Genomic DNA, 24271 nt, shown 5'->3' on the forward strand with positions numbered 1-24271 from the left:
TATGAAATATATTTTGCTGGGACTTGTGCCGCTGTATACCCTTTCTCTGTGTGTGCAGTGCACCAAAGTGTGATTTGTGCTACGTTGTCTTCTGACATAACTCCCGTTGGACTGGAGTACTGCAGAACGAGCTGTTTGCCAACAGCATCTTTGGAGTCGTATCCCAGCCCTGAAGAGGGTTTTGCGTATTGGTTGGTGTGGAACGAAAATTCCTTTAAAAAAGAAATCAGTGTTACGCAACAAAATCCGTAATTCTAAGACAGCCATGAACTGAAAAATAGAATGATGGCTGCTACAGAAGTTGCTTCTGTTTATACAGTTATCTCTGAATTATGTCTACAGTGCACTCCATGGAAACTTAAAACTTAACTACTTTCAATTTAATGAGCTCCTTTGAAAAGGGAAAAAAGTCTTTTGTTGCCAATGCAGAGAATGTGTTTGTACCAGTTAGAAGTAATAATTGAATCAAGATATACATAGATAAAAAAGCAATGTGAATGCATGTATGGGCATTACACACCCTATAACAGACAGATTCCCATCCTTAGCTTAGTTTCTTTCCTGTTGAGTCGAGGTATCAATTAATAAAGATACTAATCCACTTATGGGTGGCAATGTTGTGACTTTAATTATTAAAGAACTATTGCTCTAACTGATTTTTTTTCACTCATGTAGAACTTGGGAAAATAGAGGAGTGTAAATGCTTCAGTGACAGCAGATTAAAAATTGTTTTATTCGTTTTAATGAAGAGCAGTGTTGTCAAGGTGTTGAATAAATCTAAACGTAAGGCTGCACGAACAGAAATCTACCTTAAATTGTATTTCAGAAATGCCTGCTGTTCGGATTCACAAAGGAGGGGTGAGAAAAGAAATACTAAAAACGATCAGTTAGATCAACTATGATCTATCTAAGACATGCATGCACTAGTGAGTTTCAGTCAAGGCCAGAAGCAGATTCTGGCTGATGTTACTTGATGCAACTTGTATTAAGGTGTCTTTACTTCAGTCACAGACTGAATATATAAAGTTTCACCTGTTACGTTCTATTGAACTATTAGCCTCAACTGCTAGAAAAAAAAATATATCAGCTTTGTAGTAAATCTTTTGAGTAAAAGCATTCGTTAAAAAGTATTCTTCTCAAATTACATTGCGCTGGTTGTAAAAGATCTTCCATTGTGGCTTCAGAAGGTGTCTTCTTAGATACTAGCTGCTTCTATTCGACTGTTAAATATAGTTTGTTTAAGGTATTTTTATCTTTTAAGGAACGATATTTACCTTTTTTCTTTTTCCTTTTTCTTTTCCAACTCTACTTCTGTAGGAAGAATCTTAAATCGTTTCTCAAAAGATATTGGCCATCTGGATGACTTGCTTCCATTGACATTTCTGGATTTCGTGCAGGTAATTCATTTGCTTCTGCGCTGCATTCTGAATTCAGATTCCTGTTGGCTTCAGTGAAAATGAACTATGTATTACAGATGTAGTTTAGTTTAAGGAAAGTGCTTGTTTGTGAAAGAAAGGTGTGGTTGAAATTCAGTGTGTCAGTAAAAAGCTAACATGAGTAATAACTGGCAGGTAGGAGTGGCTATACACAGCTTGCTATTATGTCAGGATTTCAGCTCATAGTAGCTACATGCTTGGTAAATTGCTCCTGATTTGCCTCCGAGCAATCTGGCAAGCTTATTGCTGTTATAAGAAATATGTCCATAGTAAAGAAACAATCAACTCACATGAAAAGATAGCACAGATTAACCTAATTATGTGTCTACTTCCACAAAGAATCAAATGCTTACCACACCATTTTGGATTAAAATAGGTGTGGCTATTTACAAAGAAAAGATTAGTAGTAATAAGGTGAATATAATAGCCTTAATAGGAACAAGTGAAATAAGTTACTACAGACAAAAAAAAGATGGACAAAGCATTGAGATTTCGATGATGATGAAAGGATTATATATGACACCAAGGTAATTTTTCTGTTGCAGTTTCTGTTAATCCTCATAAAATTCCGTGGAAAGCATAAAGCTACAAAAGAATTGATTGTACCATATCAAAGTTAACTTGAATCACAGAACAGACAGAGTCATGGAAGCTAGACAAAAGAAATGGCTTAGTGGATTTTCTGGATCCACTTAGTGGATCAACCCTGTAATACATCAATCAGAAATGTTTATTAAGGTGTGATTGCTAACTTTTCTTCCTCTCTCAGTCAGGATTTCAACTTTGCTTAGACTTCTTTAAAATTAAGCCAAAGACATTTCAGGTTCATAAAAGCAGACTAATTACATTGTTAATGCTGAACTCTGGAGAACAGGGAAGAAAACAAAAGGTTCCAAAGAGCTATCCTGCTTTAGTTAAGCTCTTAGAATTGAAATAGGCAGTTGTTTTTCAGGCTTGATAGTGCGTCATACTGTTTTGGGGAAGAAAGGAAGGCAGTGGGCTTTACCTGACAATTAAAGCAATTGCTCTTTTGTTCTTGGGTAGTTTTTTTTGTGTGTGTGTGCATGTGTGTATGAGTTAAGAGGGTTGCTCATAGCAAATATTAAGACTTCAAATTCTTCTTTTTAAGTCCTTGATAAATTATTTCCTGAAAATGAGATGTCAGCGTTTTTTATAGTACACTACCCATTTTCTATAGTCTACAAAGATTCCAAATTTTCTCCAGTCTCATTAACAATAATTTAGACAGAATACTGTACTTTATTTCAGCTCTCTTGGGACAATACATAAGTGCCTTTCCTTTTGGCTGGAAGATCAGGCATCAGCCTGTTGTGCAATCCTTATCCTCTTCTCTTTTAACATAGGGGTTACTTCCACAAAGTCAGAACCATTTCTTCTGCATAGAAGTCCTTGATGCTTAGACCAAGCAGTGCAGAGGGTTTGTGTTTGCACACATTTGTCTTCTTTACAGCAGACTAGACAATGTATGTAGTACGCACCACTCTTGATCAGAGAATCCTCTGGGCCTTGAATCTTGAGATAAAAAGATTAACCTTTTTCCTTAGTTCTGTGCACGTATAATAGTGTGAGGGTTGTGTTGCAGCCCACTTGCGTGATGTGTTTATAGCAAGAAACTGAGTGGGTGTTTTGCATGCCCTGGCATGTGGTTTGAAGGCATGTGGGGTTGTCTGAGGATGCAAAATTTGCTGGGAAAATGCTAGAGAACTCCATGTAAACAGAAGGGAGCCAAAGCTGGTGTGGTCTTGTCCATATTTCCTTTTGGGAGCAGACCCTGAAGCAAAACTGTCTTGAGAACGACAGAGTTTTTTTTCTGAGAGAGACAACTGCTTTGTTCCAAAAGCAGTCTGGGGAAGGAGGTAACCTGTATACATAGTACATGAGAACTGGGGAATTGGAAAGCCCAGTTATTTGACCAGTGTACACGCACTCCAGGCAGTATATGCTTACAAAACATAGCTGATCTGTGATAAAGGTGTAGAAGCTGCTGCATTATACGCGATTGCTTTCTTCTTCAAAGCCTGTACTGTAAACTGCACGTTATAAACGTTTCCCCTCATGCTGTTTAAATTTTCTTTAACTAGGCTACTGGGAAATTGTCAAAAATAGGAGGAAACAAAAGGGGGAAGGGGGGAGGTTAAAATCCTGAATTTTGTATTTCAAGCAAAAACTTCTCTTTTTCAAAACAAAAACAAAAGCAAAGATGTTGCATGTTCAGTACGCTATTGAAATGGATACAGTCTGAAAGCTTGCCCGTACCCTTTGGTATCAGAAAAGAAAACTGAGGAACTTGCTGTTGTTGAATAATAGGCTGCTATCCATTAGATGTAAGCACTTCCTTCTTGGCAAGTTTTCTAAAACTTATTCTTGATCAGCAAGCTCGTTGATTAGTCGATGTCTTTTGAAATGCAATAGCAAAGATATAATATTTATTTCTGAAGAAGCACAGATCTGTACAAAGGATAACTGTTATCAATTATGATAGAGATCTTTTGTCGCTTGTTTTGTTTGCAGGTGTCTTTTATAAGACCTCCTATAATCCCTTCAGGAAGAAATATTTTCTCCTTTCTAAAAACAGTATTAGCTAAATATAAAAGCTCTGATCCCAGCCATTGTCGTTGATTCTCTGAGAGACATTTCCCAACATTCATTGTTTAAATGGTTGTCAGGAGGAATCAAGTGAAACTTAATAAACAATGCAGTAACTGGTTCATCTTACTTTGTGCGTAGAAGCTTTTCTTGAGCGGATTTGCATTGAAGAAGTGCTCTTTTTTCTGAGTTATTACTAGGACTACTGTGAAGCATTGCAGCCCGTTAGTATATCAGCAAGTGAGTGTATCATTTATATATAAATAAACACAAGCTAATTGGGCACTCAAAAGCTACTGTATGTACCCATTTCAGTACCTACAAATTAATAATTAAAATATACTCATTTTAAGAATTTCATAATTAAACTGAATACAGATTTTAAGCAATGCTGAAAGTTGACGATGTTCTTTTTGAGTCCCTAATAAGATTTATACACTGCACTACAGTCATAATGAGCATGATTAGTCTAGACAGCTATACTGCATGAAAATTAATTCCTTAAAGTAAAAGAAGTAATTTTTTTGTATCTTCCATTGGATTAATGAAGAAGAAGCAGTCGGTCATGTTCAAGTCAGTGGATGGTTGTTGTTTATGTAGTTGTTAAAGAAAAAATAAGTTTGTGGCAAGCTCAAAAATACATTGTAGGTCTTGTGTATTTTTCTGAAAACCCAGTTAGATTTTGTGAATGCTGCTTTGCACTATTTCCCAAAGCAGCAACTCTCACTCTGTCTATAGCTTCCCTCCTTTGGGTTTAAGTGCGCCGGAATATAGCATACCTTCCTTGAGAGAGATGGGCAGAAAGCAGTCCTTACTATGAGGAGGCACTCGTTTTTTCATCCTATCTTAGGACATGAACAGCTAATGAGAACTGTCCCGTTTGTGCAGTTGACTATCCATTCATAGAAAATATCACTTTCAGAAGATTCATAAATCTAGAGTAAGCCTCCTTTATGAAAACACTTTTATGGTGTATGTAACTATGTAGCATAAGTTATGTAATTTAACTGAGATATCTTAAGTAGTATGTTTATGGTCCAATTCAGAACTCCTTAATGTAGAACATAAATTGTACTCTCCTGTACTGCTGAAGGATCTGGATTCTGCCTGGCCATAAGTTTCTGAACCACCTCTTCCTTATGAAAATTGAAAAGCAATGCTATATTCTTCACAACTGTTATCATTTCTACTAAATATAGCATGGAATATATTTGTAAAATCAGATGCTAATGTTTTATAGCTTGATTCAGATAGTGAAAAAGCCAAATGAACCTTTTGGCCATGGTGATGTATTTTGGTAGTGAGTTTGCATATTTTTAACCCCTCACTTCAGTACTGTAAGCCTCCTCAGCCTCAGTTCTCCATCTCCCTTTCTCTTTCCTTTTCTGAACTACATATTTTTATATATCCTGCAGTCTCTTCAGGTATGTCACTGCTTATGTAGGGGTCATTACAGTGCTTTAAATTCTTCTAAGAGGATTTAAGCACCTGCTTCATTTAGACCTGTGTGCTTTATTTATATATTTCTTAGTTTAATTGGAAGGCAGCCCTGACAACAGCCTTCAAGACCTACCCAAATATAAATAATTGCTGAAATGCATTCTCTGTTTGATATTAACTTGATGATCTTATAAATAAGTTGAAAGGAAGAAATTTTGAACTGAAGTCAAATACTATTTAAGATGACTGGGATTTTGTGATTTAATTTTCTTATTCTCTGAAAATACCAGCTGATGTTGTAATGTTGTAACCAGCTGTTGTTCCTCCTCCTGCCTTCACCTCTGTTGATGCAGGTTTCGGTGATCGGTGTGGAGCATGGAATTTGAAACATCATGGTTAAAATGGTTAGCAATGTCTAGCTCAGTGCAGCATTAATAAAACACTCCATACTTGTTTGAGAGAGGATCAACTAAGGAATAGAATGGAATAAAGTAATTTTGTGAGAAAGTATTAGAAATCTAATCTATTCCATAGTGTTTTATGCACATTAGCCCAGATATTCCTAAGTAGCTGGTAGTGTGGATGCTGCATTTTTGGGGGCTCATCAAAGGTTTCTTTTCGGTACCCGAATCTCACTTTCATTTGAGATAGATCTGTAGAGGCTAAACATCTTTGATATGTGGTCTTTATCGATGCAGGCTGGGTGCACAAGGTGATACGCTGTTAACTGGAAATTGCGTCTATAAACAGATAGAATATTTATAGGATGCTGAAGTGTATATCAGACTTCTGCTTTTCTGTTCATTGTGATGATAAATTTTAAAGAGTTGTTCTTTCTTCCTGTACTTTCTTGCCCTTTCTTCAGTAACCTCATTACCTTTTAACAAAGATGATTTTCTGCTTCAGTTTCTCGTGAATTTAAGTAACTTCATGCAATGGCGCCTTAATTTTGATTTCTTCCCGTGTTGAACTGGGGGGAAAAAAATCATGATTTGTTTTGGTTTTGGAGAACACTGTGAACATGTGAACTATCTGCAGCTGCCCTTGGAAAAGGGCAGTGATTTATTGAGGAAAACTGAATTGCAAAACCTTTTTCCTCCCCAAAATCAACAGCTTGACTGCGTTTAAATAACTGACTTTTCATATCCTTTCATCACACACAAAGACCTAATCCTGAGACTACTTGAGCCACCAATGTCGGCTGTGGCTGAGACCACCACTGAATGTGCCATTCCCTTCTCACCACACACAAAACACATTGACTGCAGCTTTATGAAGTGAAAATGCTGAAGAAAAGGAAAATGTGAAGGAGGTGTCCACAGTCATTTGTGTTTTTTTTATTATTAAAAAAAGAAAGAAAAGGAAAAGAAAAAAGAAAAAAAAAGCTGCTGCATCTGGATATTAGGAACAAAAAGTGCCTCAGACTGGAATAATAGCTTGGGTCACTTGGTTTCATATGTGCAAAAGAGTGGAACTGCCGTTACTTGTTTCGGTACCACTGACCCTTGCATTTTATTGTGTGAAGATTTATTGTGTCAGGGAAAGTGTGTAAAAGGAATTCCAGTACCTTTTACTTCAACAATGACTTTGTTATTTTGTGATTCCTGTGAGAGGTAGGGTGGGTTTTTTGTTTGGGTTTTTTTTTTTGGTGTTTTTTTTTGTTTGTTTTCTTTTTTCTTTCAGTTTAGTTAGGTTTTGTATGTATGCATGTAAGATGGTTTCAGGAGATGCTTGTGCTCACTAAAGAATAGTTCTTTGCATATTTGCATCTACATGTGCAAAATATAATCACTAAATATGCTGTGACCAAGAAAACCAGTGATTGAATCTGTGTTAAACATCTGCAAGTTCTTTACAGTGTGGTACGCAGAGCAGTCCTGTATCTTGGAGACACCTTTGTGTTTCCCTTCTAGCGAATCTTTATAGTTTTTTAGGATGATTTTATCCCAAGGCTCTGTGTAGTGAGGTTTAAATAGTAAATAAGTTTCTTTTGCTTTGTTTTTTGTTTTTTTTTTTAAAGCAAGTTACTTGTTGAGTGCTGAAATCTCACTGACCTTTCTCTGTGAAACTGAAATTCCGAGATGTATGCTACAGTGCATCTGCTGGTACATAACAAAAGGCCTATTAAAACTAAAAGGAAAATAGGAAAATAATAGGGCTATTTATTTTTTTTCATTGGTTACTTTTGAACTCTAATTTCAGGAAGGGTTGAAATTAACATTTGCAGAAAGCTAACTTTAATTTCTGATATAGCCACTTGATACTTGTATATACTTTCAATTTTGCATTTCTTCTTTTGAATTTAAATGAAATTATATATTACAAAGCTAAAAAAAAAAAAAAAAAAAAAAAGGACAGCTGTCTATTGGGCCCATGTTGTTGTTCATCCCTCCCCCCATTAAGGGGTGGGGGAGAAGAACGAGGCTTGGCTTGCATTGGTATCTCCAATACCAACATGCAGGAGCTGGGAGTTTAGCATTGCCACTTGTCTAAATAATGCAGTCTTTTATTGACCTTTTGTTCCTTGGTTGCTGAATGCCTTGATTGTTAAATCCCAGCAGCCAATTAGTCTTCTTGATGGTGACCAGCAGTGGAGGTAATCTGTGCCAAAGCTGTGGCTGGTCTTTAGTTTGGGCCCATCATCATATTTCTTGGAATTTAAATATAAGGCTCTTGCATCACATGAACTACATAGGTACTCGCATTGTTCATATCTGTTTAGGTGGATTCCTACTTACCCAGACCTCAGTTTTCTAGGGAGAGCTAAAGGTCTGTTCTCATTAGAGCAGCCATATGTAATCAGTCCCAATCCTTTTTCTCACCTCATTTTTTTTCATATTTACACTGATACGTAGAATTTTTAGAAAAAACACTGTGTGCACACGTCATTCTGTATGTATTAGTGTCAAGGCAACAAATATCACTTCAGTAACAAAACTAATTTGTGTGGGTATATAATGTAACTCTGAAAATATTTTAGGGTTTATATTTACTTAGTATTGACTGTAATCAGAATCACAAGGTTGGAAAGGACCTACAAGATCATCTAGTCCAACTACCTATCCTCCTACTACCATTGCTACCACAAGCCACTAAACCATAAAATTTGAGGATGCAACCCCGTGTTTAACACAGGAGAAAGAATAAAATAATATTGAAAAAATGGTTTCACTACCTTTTTGTCATCTTGCTTCCTTGTGTGTCTTTACCTTCTCTGTGTTTTTTATGGGTTTACTCTCATTTAAGTTTTCAGCTACTAGAAAGCAGAACAGTTGTGTGGAAGTCCACTAATGTGCTCCAGTTCTGTGTAATCTGGAAGCTCTTCTCCTTTACTTATTTTTCTTACATTAACTGATGCAAATTTCAGAGAGATTCTGTTCGTCTCAGGCTCTTTGTATCTGATAGAAGGTGTTCTCTTGTTTGCTTTTCTTGCACTGAAAGACAACAAAGAAGTACTCTCACATAAGTGAACTTTTTTTTTTAATTTTTTTTCTACATGTATTACTTTTGCTTTTGGTGCCCAAGTGAGAATTTCTATTATTATTTTTACTTTTTTACCTGATTTTTTTAAAGTATTATTGTGCCCTTTCACATCTGTAGCTCGAATATTGTTATTTTTGAAGACTTCCAAAGATCATTAACATTTCTAACACTTCACAGTAGCTAGAAATCTTTTAATTCTGCTGTCAGTCATAGAGTGTAACAATCCTGTTCAGAATGGTGATAAGTACAAATCTTCTAGATTGCCTTAAACTACTGATATGGTATAGATAGGACGTGTGCTTACAAACAAAGTAGGATTTCACTGTTCGGCAGAAGGACTGGAGATTTTACTTTTGATTCAGGAGAGAAGGGGAAACTTTGAGGTTATTTGAATTACTAAGCCGTATAACTCGTGTGTGTGTGTGTGTGTGTGTGTGTTAAATCACGATGCATATTTATGCCCAAAACAAACATGTGAGACAAGGAATTATCTCTAGCAAAAAAGACTGCATCTCATAAAAACGTGCTGCCAGGATTATGTATACATCTCATGCAGAACATAAGAACTTTTTTCGTGCATTTCATGAGATCTGAAGCTGTGATCTGGCTGTGGGGAACTCTACGTCTGATTTGAAAATTCCAGATGAGTTCCTTCTTTGAGACACAGTGGCTGCAGTGTGGGCAGCAAAAGATGAGTTCAGTGGGGAACTAACTGTCAAATATCTTTGTGAAGCTCTTTGTCTTATATTACATAACAGCTTTATATCATTTAAAATTCTTGATTAATTTGGGTTGCACTCTTGAAATTGTAAAATTTTGTGTGTCAGTATAATGTTTTTCAAGGGCTAGACAGTGGCTATTCCCACACTGGAACGATAGAGTGCTGAGTGGTTGCATTTTCTTCCACAGTTGTTTCCCTCAATCTTCTTTGCCTTCTGTTTTTTTCACGCTGGATTTTGAAATCAGCCTAATGTTTAAGCAAGCAGAGCTCTCATTATGAAAGTCACTCATTTCATGCTAAAATAAAGGTTTTAGATCTTTCTTTCTGAGACTGAGAATTTGCTGGCTTTGGTATCCAATTTATGAAGTTGTCCATGCATCAGTTAACATAAGAAAGAATTTTCAGTTTTCTTACTCATAGAAGTCTGAATCTGGGGATTCACTTAGTATCAGTTATTTGCTGTGGTGTGTTGATGATTTGTCATAAGTAAAAGGCCTTCCTGATGGAGCGCAAATGTAATAAATTATGAACAGCATGCACTTAACACAGTAAATAATCATAGAAGGAAGTTTCTTTTTGCTTGTTTACGTGCACCAGCAGAGAATGGCTGAACTCAATGAAACGTGGTGATGGTCTTCAGAGACCTCTGAGGATGAATTAAAGTGCAGGTGCTGAACGTGTTGGGCCACTGTTAGGTGTCCTAGAACTGAGGGACTGCAGAGCAGCATGTTGTTCTGAAGAATTATGAGTAAGGAGTTTATTTCGAGTGGAAAGTAGTGTTTTATGTGAGAGTTGCAAAGCTCCAGAGAATCTGGGGGGGAAAGAAAAGCCCTAAGACAAGGTAAAAAGCATTTTTTGCATATCTGCTAGGAAAGAAGGTAACCAGGAAAGTTACTACCAGAAGGTAGTTTATTTCTTAAGATGGCTGGTACTGTAGTCCTTTTTATTTTTCATAGTTTTGACCGAACTGGGGTAGAGAGGCCACTAAGAAACGTGCAGAAGTGAAAGTACTTAATCCCACCAAAAAGTAAATAGATAGATATTGTATTTTAAATTGTAAGAACAAACAGAAAATGGTTTATAAGCTTGTAACTGATGTGAGGCTGAAGAGCTGTGTTGCTGAAGAACTCACATTCCCCAGGAGAGCCCAGAGTTCAAATGTTGCACACAGCTTTTAAAATCGCTGAAATTGAATTGAATTGACTTTTAGCCAAGCAGTTATACTTGACTAAGCAGAAAAGGTCACAAAGTTGAAAATTCAGTATTCCTGGGGAGGGTAGGGGGCTGCTGGCATTTGGGGCAAGAGGCCTAGGGCAGAGAAGTCCATATAGTTTGTACTGGAGGTGTCAAAATGCCTTTCGTTTCCCGGTTCTTTTGGTATCCATTTGTTTGCAGCATTTACTGTTGACATGTGAGATCTACCTCCTGCAATCTATTATTCTGAAAGCAGTAAGATATTTGGTAATTTTTTTATTTTGCTTTCTATGTATGTGTCCCTCCATGAAAAAAAAAAAAAGGCCTTTTAGAAGGATTGTAAGCAGAAGAAGACCAATACGTACTGGTCAGGCAGTCTGATGAAGTACTGAACATATGTGCAAAGAATGAAATAGGAAATGTACAATTTGTAGTAGTACTAATGAAAAAAGTACTTACTGCTGAATTAAACATTTTGGTTTTGTCAGGGTCTGTGCTCAGTAGAACTGTATTGGACTAATGTAGTTGGACAAGAGTTTTGGAAATGGATTCTGAGAAGCAGCTGAGGGTCAGAAGTTGCCCAGCCGTTCTTTAATTTCCTTTTTTTAAAAAATCACCCATTTGGTGGCAGGGATTGGCAGAGGAGGTAACGAAAATGCACTGGGAACCTTGAAGCTAGTGGAAGATCCAAGAAAGCGACCACATTGGCCGGTGTTATTCAGGAAGCATGGGGTGTTGGACTCCCTGTTTTACATCCAGATCACAAAATCCCTAAGCTAATAGGATGGAAAGGGATGTTTTCCAATTTCTGAGGATCAACTCTCAGAGGTTGCCTGGTGCCTGTCACTTTTCAGTATTGTTTCAGGCAGATTCTGGTGAGAATCTGAGAAAAGAAAGCACGTGTATATGCATATTCTTGACTCTTTCTGGTTATTGCTGCTTTTTCAGAATATCATGTACAATTGTGCTTGACATCAGGGGTCTTTCAGAGAAAGATTCGTCATATTTGTCATTGGCTCTTTAGTTTATGGGTGAAGTTTTTGTGTGTGTACATGTTTTCCTTGGGAAAAGAACAGTGTAAGAGTATGGTCAGGGACTGGGGACACTTAAAGAATAAAAACCAAGCCTATCACTGTTGGACAAAATGTATTACCTTTTGGTTAGGAAGAGGAGAGAAATCTTTTTTTATAAGGAGATCAGAGTAATGCTAACTAACTCCCTATTAATTTCAAGAAGAGGAACTGTCTTACTGATCCTCATTTCAAAGCCATGCCTTGCTTGCTCAAATCACTTGAGAATACCTTTATGCAGAAGTGCTTGGTGGGCACAAAGTGCAATAGCAGCAGAGCGTTTCAGAAGATCAGGTTAGAGGTTCCAATCTGGAGTTCCTACTGCTCATAAATAGAAAAACAGCTTGTGCACAGACATTTACAGAAATACATATTTGCTCTATGCTTTTTGCTGAACAGGTCAGTGTAGGAGACAGCAACTTCTGTGTGTAGTGAATATGAACAGGAACTGCATGTAGAGATGCATAAGCAGAGACTGTGGCTTTGACTCTGGTAAAAGCTTGTGTTTTCAATGGAAAATCTTTGTTAGCAGTAAGTTATTGTCACGGCCAAAGGACCCTGACAACTACTCACGTAAGTGAGGGTAATTTATTGCTAAAAAGAAAATAACCTCTATATGAAGTAGTAATTTCATGCAAAGCTTTACAAACAAGTACTTTGTATGTCTCACCAAATCAGAAGGTCTGGAGCTTGATTGTGCATTTGTCTTCAAAACATCAGTATCTGGAAGTCTCATGCAGCGTATGAACTGAGATTTTTGAGAGTTGCTGCTGGAGCTGAGACCTGCATAAAATATTGGCACAGAGTGCCAGAAGCCTATTTTAACCCTTCTTGTAGGTTAAAGAGATGAGTGATGACAAGATGCTAGTTTAATACAACAAAATGACAGCAGTGCCAATGTATTAAATAAAACACCCTCTTACTATAAGGTCACTTGTTAAAGAGCAATTGGACAAAACTCACCATGATCTGAAATATTAAGACTTCTCAATGGCAAAATGCACTCTATGGAAAATGAATGAGCACATTGGTGGCCGAGAGAACCAAGAAACTAAGTAAATGTTTGTTCACTTGGAAGAGCAATGATCTAGAAAGACTGACTGATAGAGACCAGAAAAAATAGAGGGTACTAGCATTAAAGATGTGATTGTTAATCTCAGATACGTTTCCATGCTATATCTGACAGACACGTTCAGACCACTTGTGGTGAGGTGGATTTAGTCACATAAATTCATTGTCTTATTGCTCATAGCAAGATTCCAAGGAGAAGAGAGCATCTTGTACAAGATAACGTGAGCTTGCTGTTTTTAAAGCTCTTGGAGCTAACAGCATTTAGTTCTTCCTTTTTTCTTTCAATCACTTTATCTCTAATTTCTTGCCCAACTATGCCTTTTTTCCACTTTCAGAGCTTTGTTTGTCTTATCTTGTCTTCATATTCCTGAATTTTCTTGTGGATGTGCGTATCCCTAAAACTAAATTAACGCTGACTGAGGGCTGTCATTCCTGTCAAGGATTTCTGTCATTGACTGTTTCAGGAAGGGACTCAGATGTTTTTCAAATGTTGGAGTTAAGATTGCAAGAGAAAAGATACTGTAAGTCTTGCTTTTTCACTCAAGAGAAATCTCTTGCTGATGATTTGGTGCAAGCAATAATGTAAACAATCATATTTCTACCTTTTAAAATCAGTTCTGAAATAAAATCCATGTGTTTTATTCAACAGGTAGTTTTTAAATAACACACCTACACACCTCAGCTTATCTGAGTGGGACAAAGTAGGGCTGTTTATATGTGAGGATTAAATGGGTTTCTATGTAGATCTTTTCTGATTATTATTATTTTTAATAATAAAACAAAACATAAATCTACATTGTAGTTGGTGATGCCACACTGGATGCAGCTGGTCCAAGGGGAGTGTTTGTCTCTCTGATCTGCTCATCACAATGTCTCCTGTCCAGGGAAGCTCAGTCCCTGGTGTTCCAGTACAACCAGTCGTGTGTACAGCTGGGCTTTATGAGAGCTGCATGACAGTTGGGCCATACAGTCTGGTTTGAGAAAACATATTAGGAAAAAAAGATAGGAAAAGGAAAATGTCAGAAGTGGATTAGGGATTGATTGTGCGTACAGTTACTCGTCAGAGCCAGCGAGGAAATAATTTTAGTCAGGAAAGGGGAGAAGAAGATGGAAAGGTGATGTCAAGCATGTATGAACAGAGTGAAATTTTGTAGTTTGTTGGCCTGGCTTGGCTTCAGACACATCTGAGCCTGACTGAGAGTGCCCTACATTAATGCAGTTAGAGTTGTGGACTTGAAATCCAGAACATGCACAGTTGCTCTTATTACGTTAGTATGGCTTCGTATCCATGAGCTGATAAAATCCCTGGAAGTGCTTTTTGTTGTTGCAGGAGGTATGTTTTGACTTCTGTTCAAATATTGGTAAAACCGTTATTGACTTCCTGCAGTTCTTGGGATTTGACAGCAGATTCAGTCATCAGAATGCAGATATCTTCTTGTGGGGCCATATGTCCTGAGCTGCAGGCAGTGGGCACCTTGTCGCCACAGTTAGAAGGCTCTAGAGGAATGCTGAGTCACTACGTGTCCACTTAAATGCTAGCTCTCTCTCTTTCTAAGCTCAGACAGATGGGACAGGAGCTTAGCTGTGTAGTTTGCATATGGACTCCTACATTCAGGTTTATGAGTCTCATATGCCGTCTCTTGGGTTCCACTTGCCCATTAGAGATCCTACATGCACACCAGCTGCAAGTGCAGAATGATAAGGTTCCTGTGGTAGTAGGTAGGCCCTATAATACTATTCACAGCTGTCAAACCCATGCTGGTTAAGGAACTGCATGTCATAGTAGTCAGTTACACAGTCGTGCAACTACATGATGCTCATTAACTGTATGTTTTACAAATATGCTGAAATAAACTGTAAACTGCATTTTAAAAAAAGCAATCAATAAAAAACTTGTGCTTATATGAGGAGAAAAAGGACTGTAAGAAGTGAGGGTACATACCACTGGAGCCAAGGTGCCAGCAGACCTGAGCGATTCTGAACATCTACGTGATCACTGATTGCCTTTCTGAAAGTGCTTGAGGCAGACATGAAATATTGAGCTTTGGAATAACAGTGGTCAATGGATGGAACGGGGGACATTCTTGTGAGACATCTTAAAACTCTCCAAATTTTACTGATGCATGTTAATGAGTGTTTTCGAACAGCTTACAACTTGTCACAAGGTTTCTAACATTATATAAATGGTGTCATTTCTGCAACAGAGGGAAAGGCTTCAGCTTGTGATTTGTTATTCCTGTGGGTTTTTTTCAGATTTTAACGGCTCTTTTCTTACTGTTTCTTTATGTCACTTTAAATGCTTCTCTGTTATGTGGTTAGAGTACAGAAAAACCTTGTTCTACATCAAAACCTTTTCGAGACAGAAACTCCAAGATATCACTCCTAGTACCTGTAAGAATTATGAATATGTAGATCATCAGAAGATGAAGGGAAGGCACGTGTTTTGCACATGAATGCACTGATCTGAGTATTCACTTCCCTAGAGGCTTTTAGGAGACTATGCTTGCTCTAGTGAAACTGCAGTAGGACAAGCTTTCTTGAGGAAAAATAAGCTCCAGTGAATAGCATGACTAATCAGAGCATGAGGAAAGCCCTTCAGGATACTTGCAAGCAATGGGATGACCCCACCAGAAACAGCATTTGATTTTTCTATATTCTATATTTTTTATATATATCTAAGGATGGAGTATGCGGTCTAAGGAGAGGTCTGTGAGTGGATGATTCTTCTTTCTCCAGGGAAACTGAAACAAGTTTGAAAGTGGACACTGGACAATATGGCTCGATTTGTAAGCAAATTAATTTGATCTTGCCTTCCAGGTCTTTTGAGTCCTGGTAACCTCTGCATCTGTTGTCTCTTATGTGAGATTGTCTTGTTTTCAGTACTGTGCAGATAGCTATAAAATGTAATTAATCAACTCCTTAAAAAAAAAATGGCTGTTGTTTTCTGCACAGCATTACAAAAGATTTCAAAATGCTGAAATTAAAAAATATGATAAAATTTGCTGATTTTTATGGGCTGAATTTCTTTTGTGTAATGTAGTTTTCTATTGTGCTTAGCTTTTTGATGCGATTTTCAACCGTAAGCTGATTCTGCCAGACAAGACCTAGATACCCAGTCTTGCCAAATGATTACCTAGGTCACGGCTCCTCTCTAGAGAAGAGAGCAGTCTGACTGCTCATGTTATCATTATCAGCAGCTTCCTGATTATCCTAGGTCCTTCTGCTTGCATGCTGTGCATCTACTAGAAGTTCAGGCAGCCTTCAGCTGAAGGGGTTCGTTATCTGTTGTGAAACTCAGGAACTAGAACCCTTGCCTTACCTCACACAGTAACTGCTTGATTACAGTCTGCAAGTAGTTGTGTCTGGCTTTCAGACTTCTTCATTAGGAGTTAATTTACATGCAAGTTTGGTTTTCCAAAAAAACAACACACATGACTGATCCGCCCTATCATAAATTTTTATAATGATAAGGTGGTGCAGGCTCATCTAAAATTCCTTTCAAAGGCGGTGCCAGATTTTTACTTTAGTCATCCTAACCATCTTTTCCTTCCCTGTATTTTCGTTGCAGCAAGGCTTTGTTTACATGAGCTGGATCCTAATAGATCCTACTCCCACCCCTGCCAGCACTTTGCAATGTATTATATAGATTATTATCACTAAAACTTCAGTTTTGTGGGGTTTTTTTCCAATTGTTCTATTTTTTTTAAGAAATGTTTCATTTTCTTTGTAATTTTTTTCTTTGAAGCAGCTTTCCTCAATGTTTCGCTTTGTTTGCAGCTCACAGTATGAGGAGACAATTACTTCACAAGCTGCTCTCTTGTCACTCACTGCCTAGGAATCATGCAGTTTAGCTCGTAGCCCAGCAAAGGTGACAGAGGGAGATGGGGAAGGCAGGAGATGTATCAAGCAGGTTTGGGACCGAATTGTCCAAGGGAAGGAACTGACTTCAGTCTCTATTTACCATTGAGGGTGGAGTTGATGGAGGCTTCAGAAATTAAGTAGCATGTGGATGGCTGATGGCTTAGCAAAGACAAGGTATAGTATTGGGGAAGCAGTGATCTGAGCAAGATGAAAATTTGAGACAGGAGTCTTTATTTCCCTTCTTCTCATCCCTTCTTTGCAACAAAAACTGAATATGCCAGTGGAATTTTAAAGAATGCTGGAGAAGTAGAACATGCTGGGAAGGACTGACAGCATTGCTCGTGAGGAATCAGGGTGCTTTGGTTTGTTTTGTGCTGACGTAACCATTCGTGTAATTGACCCAAGTGAAATACCACGCACTCTCGCTGCCACCGTACTTCCCCATGATGAAATCTAGGTAAAATGTTTGCAATCTGCTCTGCGTATCTAGAAGGTCAAACAACACAATGCCATTAATAACTTCACCCACAGATGAACAGTGGAGTAGTAATGCAGCTTTCTTCAGAGCTCCTATCCTATTCCTACCCAACAGCTATTTTCCTTAATAGATTTATGAGACCTTGTAGCATGCTTTCAGGATCTCTGAGATTCAAGGCTTTTCTGCTGATAAACCTTCTGTCATGTGCTAAGATCTCACCTAAAGCCTGAGACTCAATTGTGCTGACTCATGCAGTCATAATGCATAACGTCTGTGGGCTTACTGTTTGATCAGGTGAAAACAGGGGAGAGTCAGAGAAGCCACAACAAAGCACAAATGTAGGGGAAAAGGTTGCGTTCAGGTTTGGTTGTACGGTGTGGGGAGGCTACCAGAAGCATAACAGGAAATTCACTGTTTCATTGGCAGTTCCACTGAAAGTATTTGAAAAACCTGGTAGCTATCTACTGTCCAGCCTGAGCTGTTCTGTTGCTTATTTTTTCTGACCTGATGCATAAATCAAGGGACAGAAGCCTTTGAGCTGCAAGACATACATCTTCAAGATTCAGTGGTCACTCACACATTTTTGCCGGAATTTACCTATGCATCGTATGTGATGATGAGGGTGGCTCCTACACTGTCTTTGAAGTAGAAACAGTTTGGGAAATATTGCCACCTCTAAGGAATTTTTAAGTAAATATAATACAGGAATTTAGTGTTGAGCTAGAATTTCTGTTGCCTGGTTTTTATACAGGTGGGTTACAAGTCTTTGTTGAAAGTCAGTCTTCCAACTGTTGAGTTTTTTAACTGAAAATCAGTCTTTCAACAGTCTGTCTTTTCACCTGGAGTGAAAAAATGTAACTGATTCACCATATAGATTGGGTTCATGAAAGCTTAGTTGTCTGTTTCATTATTAAATTATCGTTTTGTGACAGCAGTCAAAGAACAGTCCATAAAGTAGGGTGGTAGTGTTCTGTCGATTAATTTTATAAAGATGTTTCTTAAAGAAAAAATAATACAGAAGAAAACCGCAAACTGCCCAATTAGTCAGTTTTACTATACTCAATACTATCACTCAATAATATTACTATACTTTATAGTAATACTCAAGTATTACTATAAAGTCTTCAAGCTCCCTTAAAAGTAAATGTAGTTCATATGTTCCACAATGCATCTGGTCTAAAATTTGGTAGATTTGTTTAAATATTTAAGTGTCTCAATTGTGTTAAACAGTTTTTATACTTGTTCTAAATTAAATTCTTCTGGGAAATAATTTCTTATTTTGTTTCTATTGTGTTGCAGACTCTTCTACAGATTTTTGGTGTGGTGGCTGTGGCTGTGGCAGTGATTCCTTGGATACTCATTCCCTTAATCCCACTATTTATTCTTTTCATTTTTCTTCGACGATATTTCTTAGACACTTCAAGAGATATTAAACGTCTAGAATCCACAAGTATGTAGCTTGGCAGGACTTAATGTTAGTTTGAACCCTGTTTATTATTATGCGAAATGCTAGCATTTTATAGACAATCCATCAAAGATTCTTCTGTTATGCAAATAACTTCCTTAGTGCTTTTCTTCTCAACTAGTGAACTACATACTTAACTCTTGTTTTGTGTAATGACAAACCATAGGTATGCCAGTTTATCTGTCTATAAGTGAAGTTTGTTACAAATGTGCTAAGTAGCTGGTCTTTGGGACCTTACATGCACATCATGACAGTGCTTCTGATGTAATCTGATTCTTGTGCCTGACTTTAGCTTGACTGTGATCTGAAATATTAAGTATTATCAATAACAAACATGTTTGCTTCATGTCATTAATAAAGGTCAAAGAATTTCTTCAGTGACAGCTGTTCTTGGAAGACGTTCTTGTATATATTAATCTTTCTGACTGACTGATTCTAAGATACTGTTTGTGTATTTTGAAAGGATGCAGTACAGTAACGTATGGTTAAGTACAAAGTAGTAGGATTAATGATTAGCGTTCTACAAAAAGAATTAAATATTGCCCTTCAGCTATTGTTAAGTTACTCTCATTTCCCTTTGTAGCTCGGAGTCCAGTGTTCTCCCACTTGTCATCCTCCCTCCAGGGACTTTGGACTATTCGGGCTTTAAAAGCAGAAGACAGGTTTCAAAAATTATTTGATGCACATCAAGACCTCCACTCAGGTTTGTGATAAACGGACGTGAAAAATCAAGTACTTGACTTTGTAGGAGGGAGATATCTTATGCCTTCAATGACATATATATAATGTACATTAAAAATCAGTAGGAGCTGTGCATTTTGTCTCTTTAGGGTAAAATTTCTCTATTAGAACAACAACAAAAAAATATTATCTGTATAGATTTTGAATGTTCACTTTGGGCTGTAATATAATTTGAAATACACTTGGATATGTTTCAGCAGTGTCTAAGATAAACATTTTAAATTGTGCCTGATAAGGATATTTAACGAATAATTTTTGACATTTTCCTGGATTTCATCTTTGAAAAGATATGAGGAGGGGAAAACAAGCTGTATTATTTAATATTTAGGAGTGTGCTAGAAGTAGGCAGAGATAATTAATATAAATCACAGTCTTGGAAAAGTTTTGTGAATCTCTTTTTTACTTTGAGTAACTTTCAGGACTTAAGTATAAAAAATATAATTAACAAGACCAGAGGATACAAAACATTGGCATTCTGCAAGCAAAATTAATAGGATTTAGATTTGTGCTATGACTTCTTACCTTCTATCAATTAAATACTCCCTATTAGAATGTTCTTCAAGATACAACAGAATGCAAGTTTGCAGTCTGGTACTTGTTAGGTAAGATCTTGAATTTCCTTGTCATAAGATAGACAAGTATGTTCTATGGCTTTTTTCTCATCTTTTCGACTTCTAAAGATTCAGACCAGAACAGAGCTGATGATAATTTCTGACTCGCTGTTTATCACAAGCCATAGAAACTTGCACATTTTGTGTTGAGTGGAGGAATTTGTGACTAAGGAAACATGCTTTCCAGAGAGGCACCTCTAGATTTGAATTTCCCATTTGTTGGTATTTTCAATTTGTTGTGTATAATTTGTCAGCAGTTGATAGTAGGGAAGCACAAAGTTGTTTAGTGGAAAAACTGCATATACAAGTTTCACTATGCAAAGAGGACTGTGACCTCTAAAATAAGTGTTTTATTGTATTTTATGGTCAGATCAAAGGATCATAAACACGTTGTTTTCCATTCTTATGCTTCTATATCTTAAAAAACTATCAAAACACTTCTATGGGGCAGTTCAGGAGCCTGCTTTGAGATTAAACTTCAGTGCTTAAAGTTGCAGCATTTTATGTACCTACATGCTTCATGGTGTCTTTCCCACTGAAGTATTTGGGGTATGCCAGCTTGCTTTAGTATATGTGTTTTTAGATTCTTGGAGGGAATATGAGCCAGCAGTGTTCCTGACCAGCAAAGAAGGCCAACAGCATCCTTTACCCTGTTAACAGGAGCACAGACAGGGGAAGGAATGATGTGATATCCCCCTCAGCACTTGTTATAGACTTTATCTGGAGTATTTTCAGTGGAGGAGTCACTAAGATGGTCACGGGCCTATGAGGAGAAGATGGCAAAACTGAAAGCTTCTAACTCGTGGATGAGAAAGGTTAGAGAGGACCTTGTTAGTGCCAGCGTCCACTGAGAGCACTGCTGAAATAGAATGAGACTGTTCACAGAAGGATTGAGAAAACAGGTATAATTCGACATGAAAGACTTCTCACTGTGAGGACAGTCAGAACAGAGGAGCAGGATGTCCAGAAACTGTGCAGGCTCCATCTATTGAGATTTTCAAGACTCAACTGCATTAATTGTGAAACAGTGTGATCCAACTTCAGGACCAGCCCCACTTTGAGCAGGAGGTTGGACTAGGTGCCTCCCAGGGATGTTTCCACCCAGAACAATTCTTTGATACAGAACATGTGCAAACCATAGCTGGTAGAAGAGAAGAATCTTCTGTGCTAGCTCACAAAGCTGGAGTGTTGAGTTCTTAAGTGCCTCAGGGAGGTTTAAAATTCTTTCCTGAACCGTACAGTGCTCTTCCAGTCAGCAGTGGGTTTTTTTAATGCTTTTTGCTGGAGTATTCTCAACCCTTACTAAGGCTTAGCCTAGAAAACAGGACACTGCCTTCAAACCCTTTTTTGGGGGTGCCTATGAATGTGATGTTAAGTAACCTTTATGTAAGAAACATCTAAAAGGCTTCTTGAGGTTTGAACTAAGGCTAAGCTTCCTTCCTGCCAGTGCACCATCTCTACAAGAGAATTCATGAGTCATCAACAGTTACATCATGATTAGGTTTTTTTTTGTCCCTAGGAATGTCATATTCCTGTATACACAGTGGCCCCAATTACATAGGGAGATTTCAGAATGATCTGTGTCTCTAGCAGTTTAGTGCACCTCCCTGGACAACAGGAGTGGAGCAAAACCTTGGAGTTGAAAATCTCCAACACTGGTGTCACATTTCTCTATTTTTAGAGATACCTGTCTCCTAGGTATCAGAGAGATACCCATGCCGTGGATCATGTCCAGAGAAGGGCAGCAAAACTGGTGAGGGGTCTGGAGCAGAAGCCTTACAAGGGGTGATTGAGGGAACTGAGATTGTTTAGTCTGGAGGAGAGGAGGCTCAGGGGGTGACGTTATTGTTCTCTACAACTGCCTGAAGGGAGGTTGTGATGAAGCGGAGGTTGACCTCTCCTACTGTGTAACCAGCAATAGGATGAGAGGGAATGGCCTCAAGTTGCTCCAGAGGAGATTCAGGTTGAATGTTAAGAAAAACAGCTTCTCGGAAACAGTGGTCAGGCAATGGAGTGGGCTGTCCAGGGAGATGGTGGAGTCACCATCCCTGGAGGTGTTCAGGAATCATCGAGGTGTTGTACTGAGGGACATGGTTTAGTGGGAAAAGGTCGTAAGTAAATGATTGGACTGGATGATCTTGGAGGACTTTTCCAGCCTTGGTGATTCTGTGATTCTAAAGTTTCACCATGAATTCTCTTTCTCAAACTAGGTTTGTGTCTTCATATGATACCCCTTTCAGCACATTTCATTGGGTCCAGATCTATCCATTAAACCATACCGAGTGTCTTTTGTTTAATTAAACCAGCTGCTAAATCATGTATTTGCAGGTAGAGCTGATATAAATGGAACTAAGAGATTACCAGTTCTGGCTTTTACCTGGCTGTCTATTATTGCCATCTTCGCTCTTCCTCTCCCCCTCCCTGCCCTCCAGAAGTTAGCATTGGGTATAGACAAGCAATGCAGAAAGCATTGGGTTGGCAGTCTTTTACTGTGACTTGGTAGCAACTAGAACAATATGTCTAACTGTATCCTATCCAATAAACAATGCCATGTTTTGTTATGGGTATTTGACTTCTGATTTTGGACTTGAATTCAAACACTTTACCTTCTGTATTCAGTGTCTTTTGCTGCTGTCTCCTGTATCTTGTACTGCAGAATATCTGTATGGGATGGAATTTAGCACCAAATTGTGAACACTTGCTTACATATGTAAGTGGCCAGTGGAATTGTTCACCTGTGACCTTCTCCAAAAGTAGATGTATGCATTTGGTCAGTTGAACAGCTCTGTAGCTCCACGGACTGTATTGATTAGCTCTTCTCTGCTTAACCAGTTGCAGCTGTCTTCTAGAGGCTTTACTTTGATATTTGTATTGTGATATTCCATCTAAAAGCCTGTAGAGTGTAGTCCAGCTAAAGCAAATGTAGTTGTACTTCTGCTTTTTGTCTGGAACTTCCATTCATAGTCCACTAGAATTAAGGAAAGACTTCTATTTTAAATAAATGGGCTGTGCTTCAGGCCTTTTTCTTCCTATTACTGCGTGTTATGCTAGCTTTGGTTGCTGTTAATGTGATAACTAGGTCGGACCATTCCAGGAAAACTGGACAGTATTCCAATTATCATCTCATAGAGTTGTGCACTTAAAGATGACAACTGTAATTGATAAAAAAGCAACAACGGAGGAAAAAAAAGTAAAAAGGCCTTCTAATATAAATGTAAACTGATCTAATATTAATTATACAGCTCAGTTTTCTAATCCACTATTTTAATGTCTTTCTAAAATACCATTTAGAGGCCTGGTTTCTATTTTTGACGACCTCAAGGTGGTTTGCTGTGCGTCTGGATGCCATCTGCGCCATTTTTGTTATAGTGGTTGCTTTTGGTTCCCTGCTCCTTGCCAAGAGTAAGTACAGACGTTAGAAAAAGTTCACCCGGTAATTACCATGTATAGTAATGTCTAATTCTTTTTCATAGTTTACTGTTTCTAATTGTTTAAGGACCATAATTAAGTTAAAAGTTTCTCTCTAGATCATGATCTCTTCCTCAGTCTAGAGCATTGGGTCTCTATCTCCTTTTCTGCAAATACTGGAAGCAGTTCAGACATCTTCTGGGCATGCATTTACCATCATCCTCAAATGTGCAAACGAACATGCAGATCTGCACTTCACTTGGGAGATTCTGGCTTTCAGAGCAATAACAACAAATAAATCTTTTTTTTGCCACCTTTGCCTTTCTTTTTTAGCCCTACAGGGCTTTACTTTTCATATTGAAACACCCACAGAGCTGCTTCTTAACAGCTCTTTTCCTTTCTGCACATGGCACAGTAGGCAAAAAGGCAGACTGAAATTCTGAGGGATACTTTTCCAATGTCTTGGATCAGCAGGATAAGCTATTTGGAGAAAGAAAATCACCTTGTAATGATGCATTTTATATTCACTGTCACTCATGAACTGTCATTAGTGTATGCATCATCCAGGATGTAATTGGGTAGATGTACTAAAATGAGATAGTCATCTAAAGTATGAGGGAAGAAGTAATTATCTTGGACGTGAAAATTAGTGCTAATTTGCTGTTTTTGTTTCTTTTCTTTTTCC

At 37.9% G+C, this 24271-nt stretch overlaps 1 protein-coding gene across 7 annotated transcripts in view; it reads left to right on the forward strand.

Annotated features, from left to right (window-relative positions):
* Window positions 1-24271, forward strand: part of ABCC4 (ATP binding cassette subfamily C member 4) — a 225174-nt gene that overhangs the window by 154881 nt on the left and 46022 nt on the right. For 6 of the 7 annotated variants that reach the window (XM_040699617.2, XM_046941333.1, XM_046941337.1 and 3 more), the window contains 4 exons: window positions 1318-1397; window positions 18661-18811; window positions 19410-19529; window positions 23470-23580. In XM_040699617.2, the coding sequence (XP_040555551.1) occupies window positions 1318-1397; window positions 18661-18811; window positions 19410-19529; window positions 23470-23580 (462 nt within the window). Of the gene's footprint in view, window positions 1-1317; window positions 1398-15702; window positions 15809-18660; window positions 18812-19409; window positions 19530-23469; window positions 23581-24271 lie in introns of those variants that run through there. The other variant, XR_001462767.4, reaches the window with a different exon arrangement.

Source organism: Gallus gallus, chromosome 1 (genome assembly GCF_016699485.2).
Source record: "Gallus gallus isolate bGalGal1 chromosome 1, bGalGal1.mat.broiler.GRCg7b, whole genome shotgun sequence".
Lineage (NCBI taxonomy): Eukaryota > Metazoa > Chordata > Aves > Galliformes > Phasianidae > Gallus > Gallus gallus.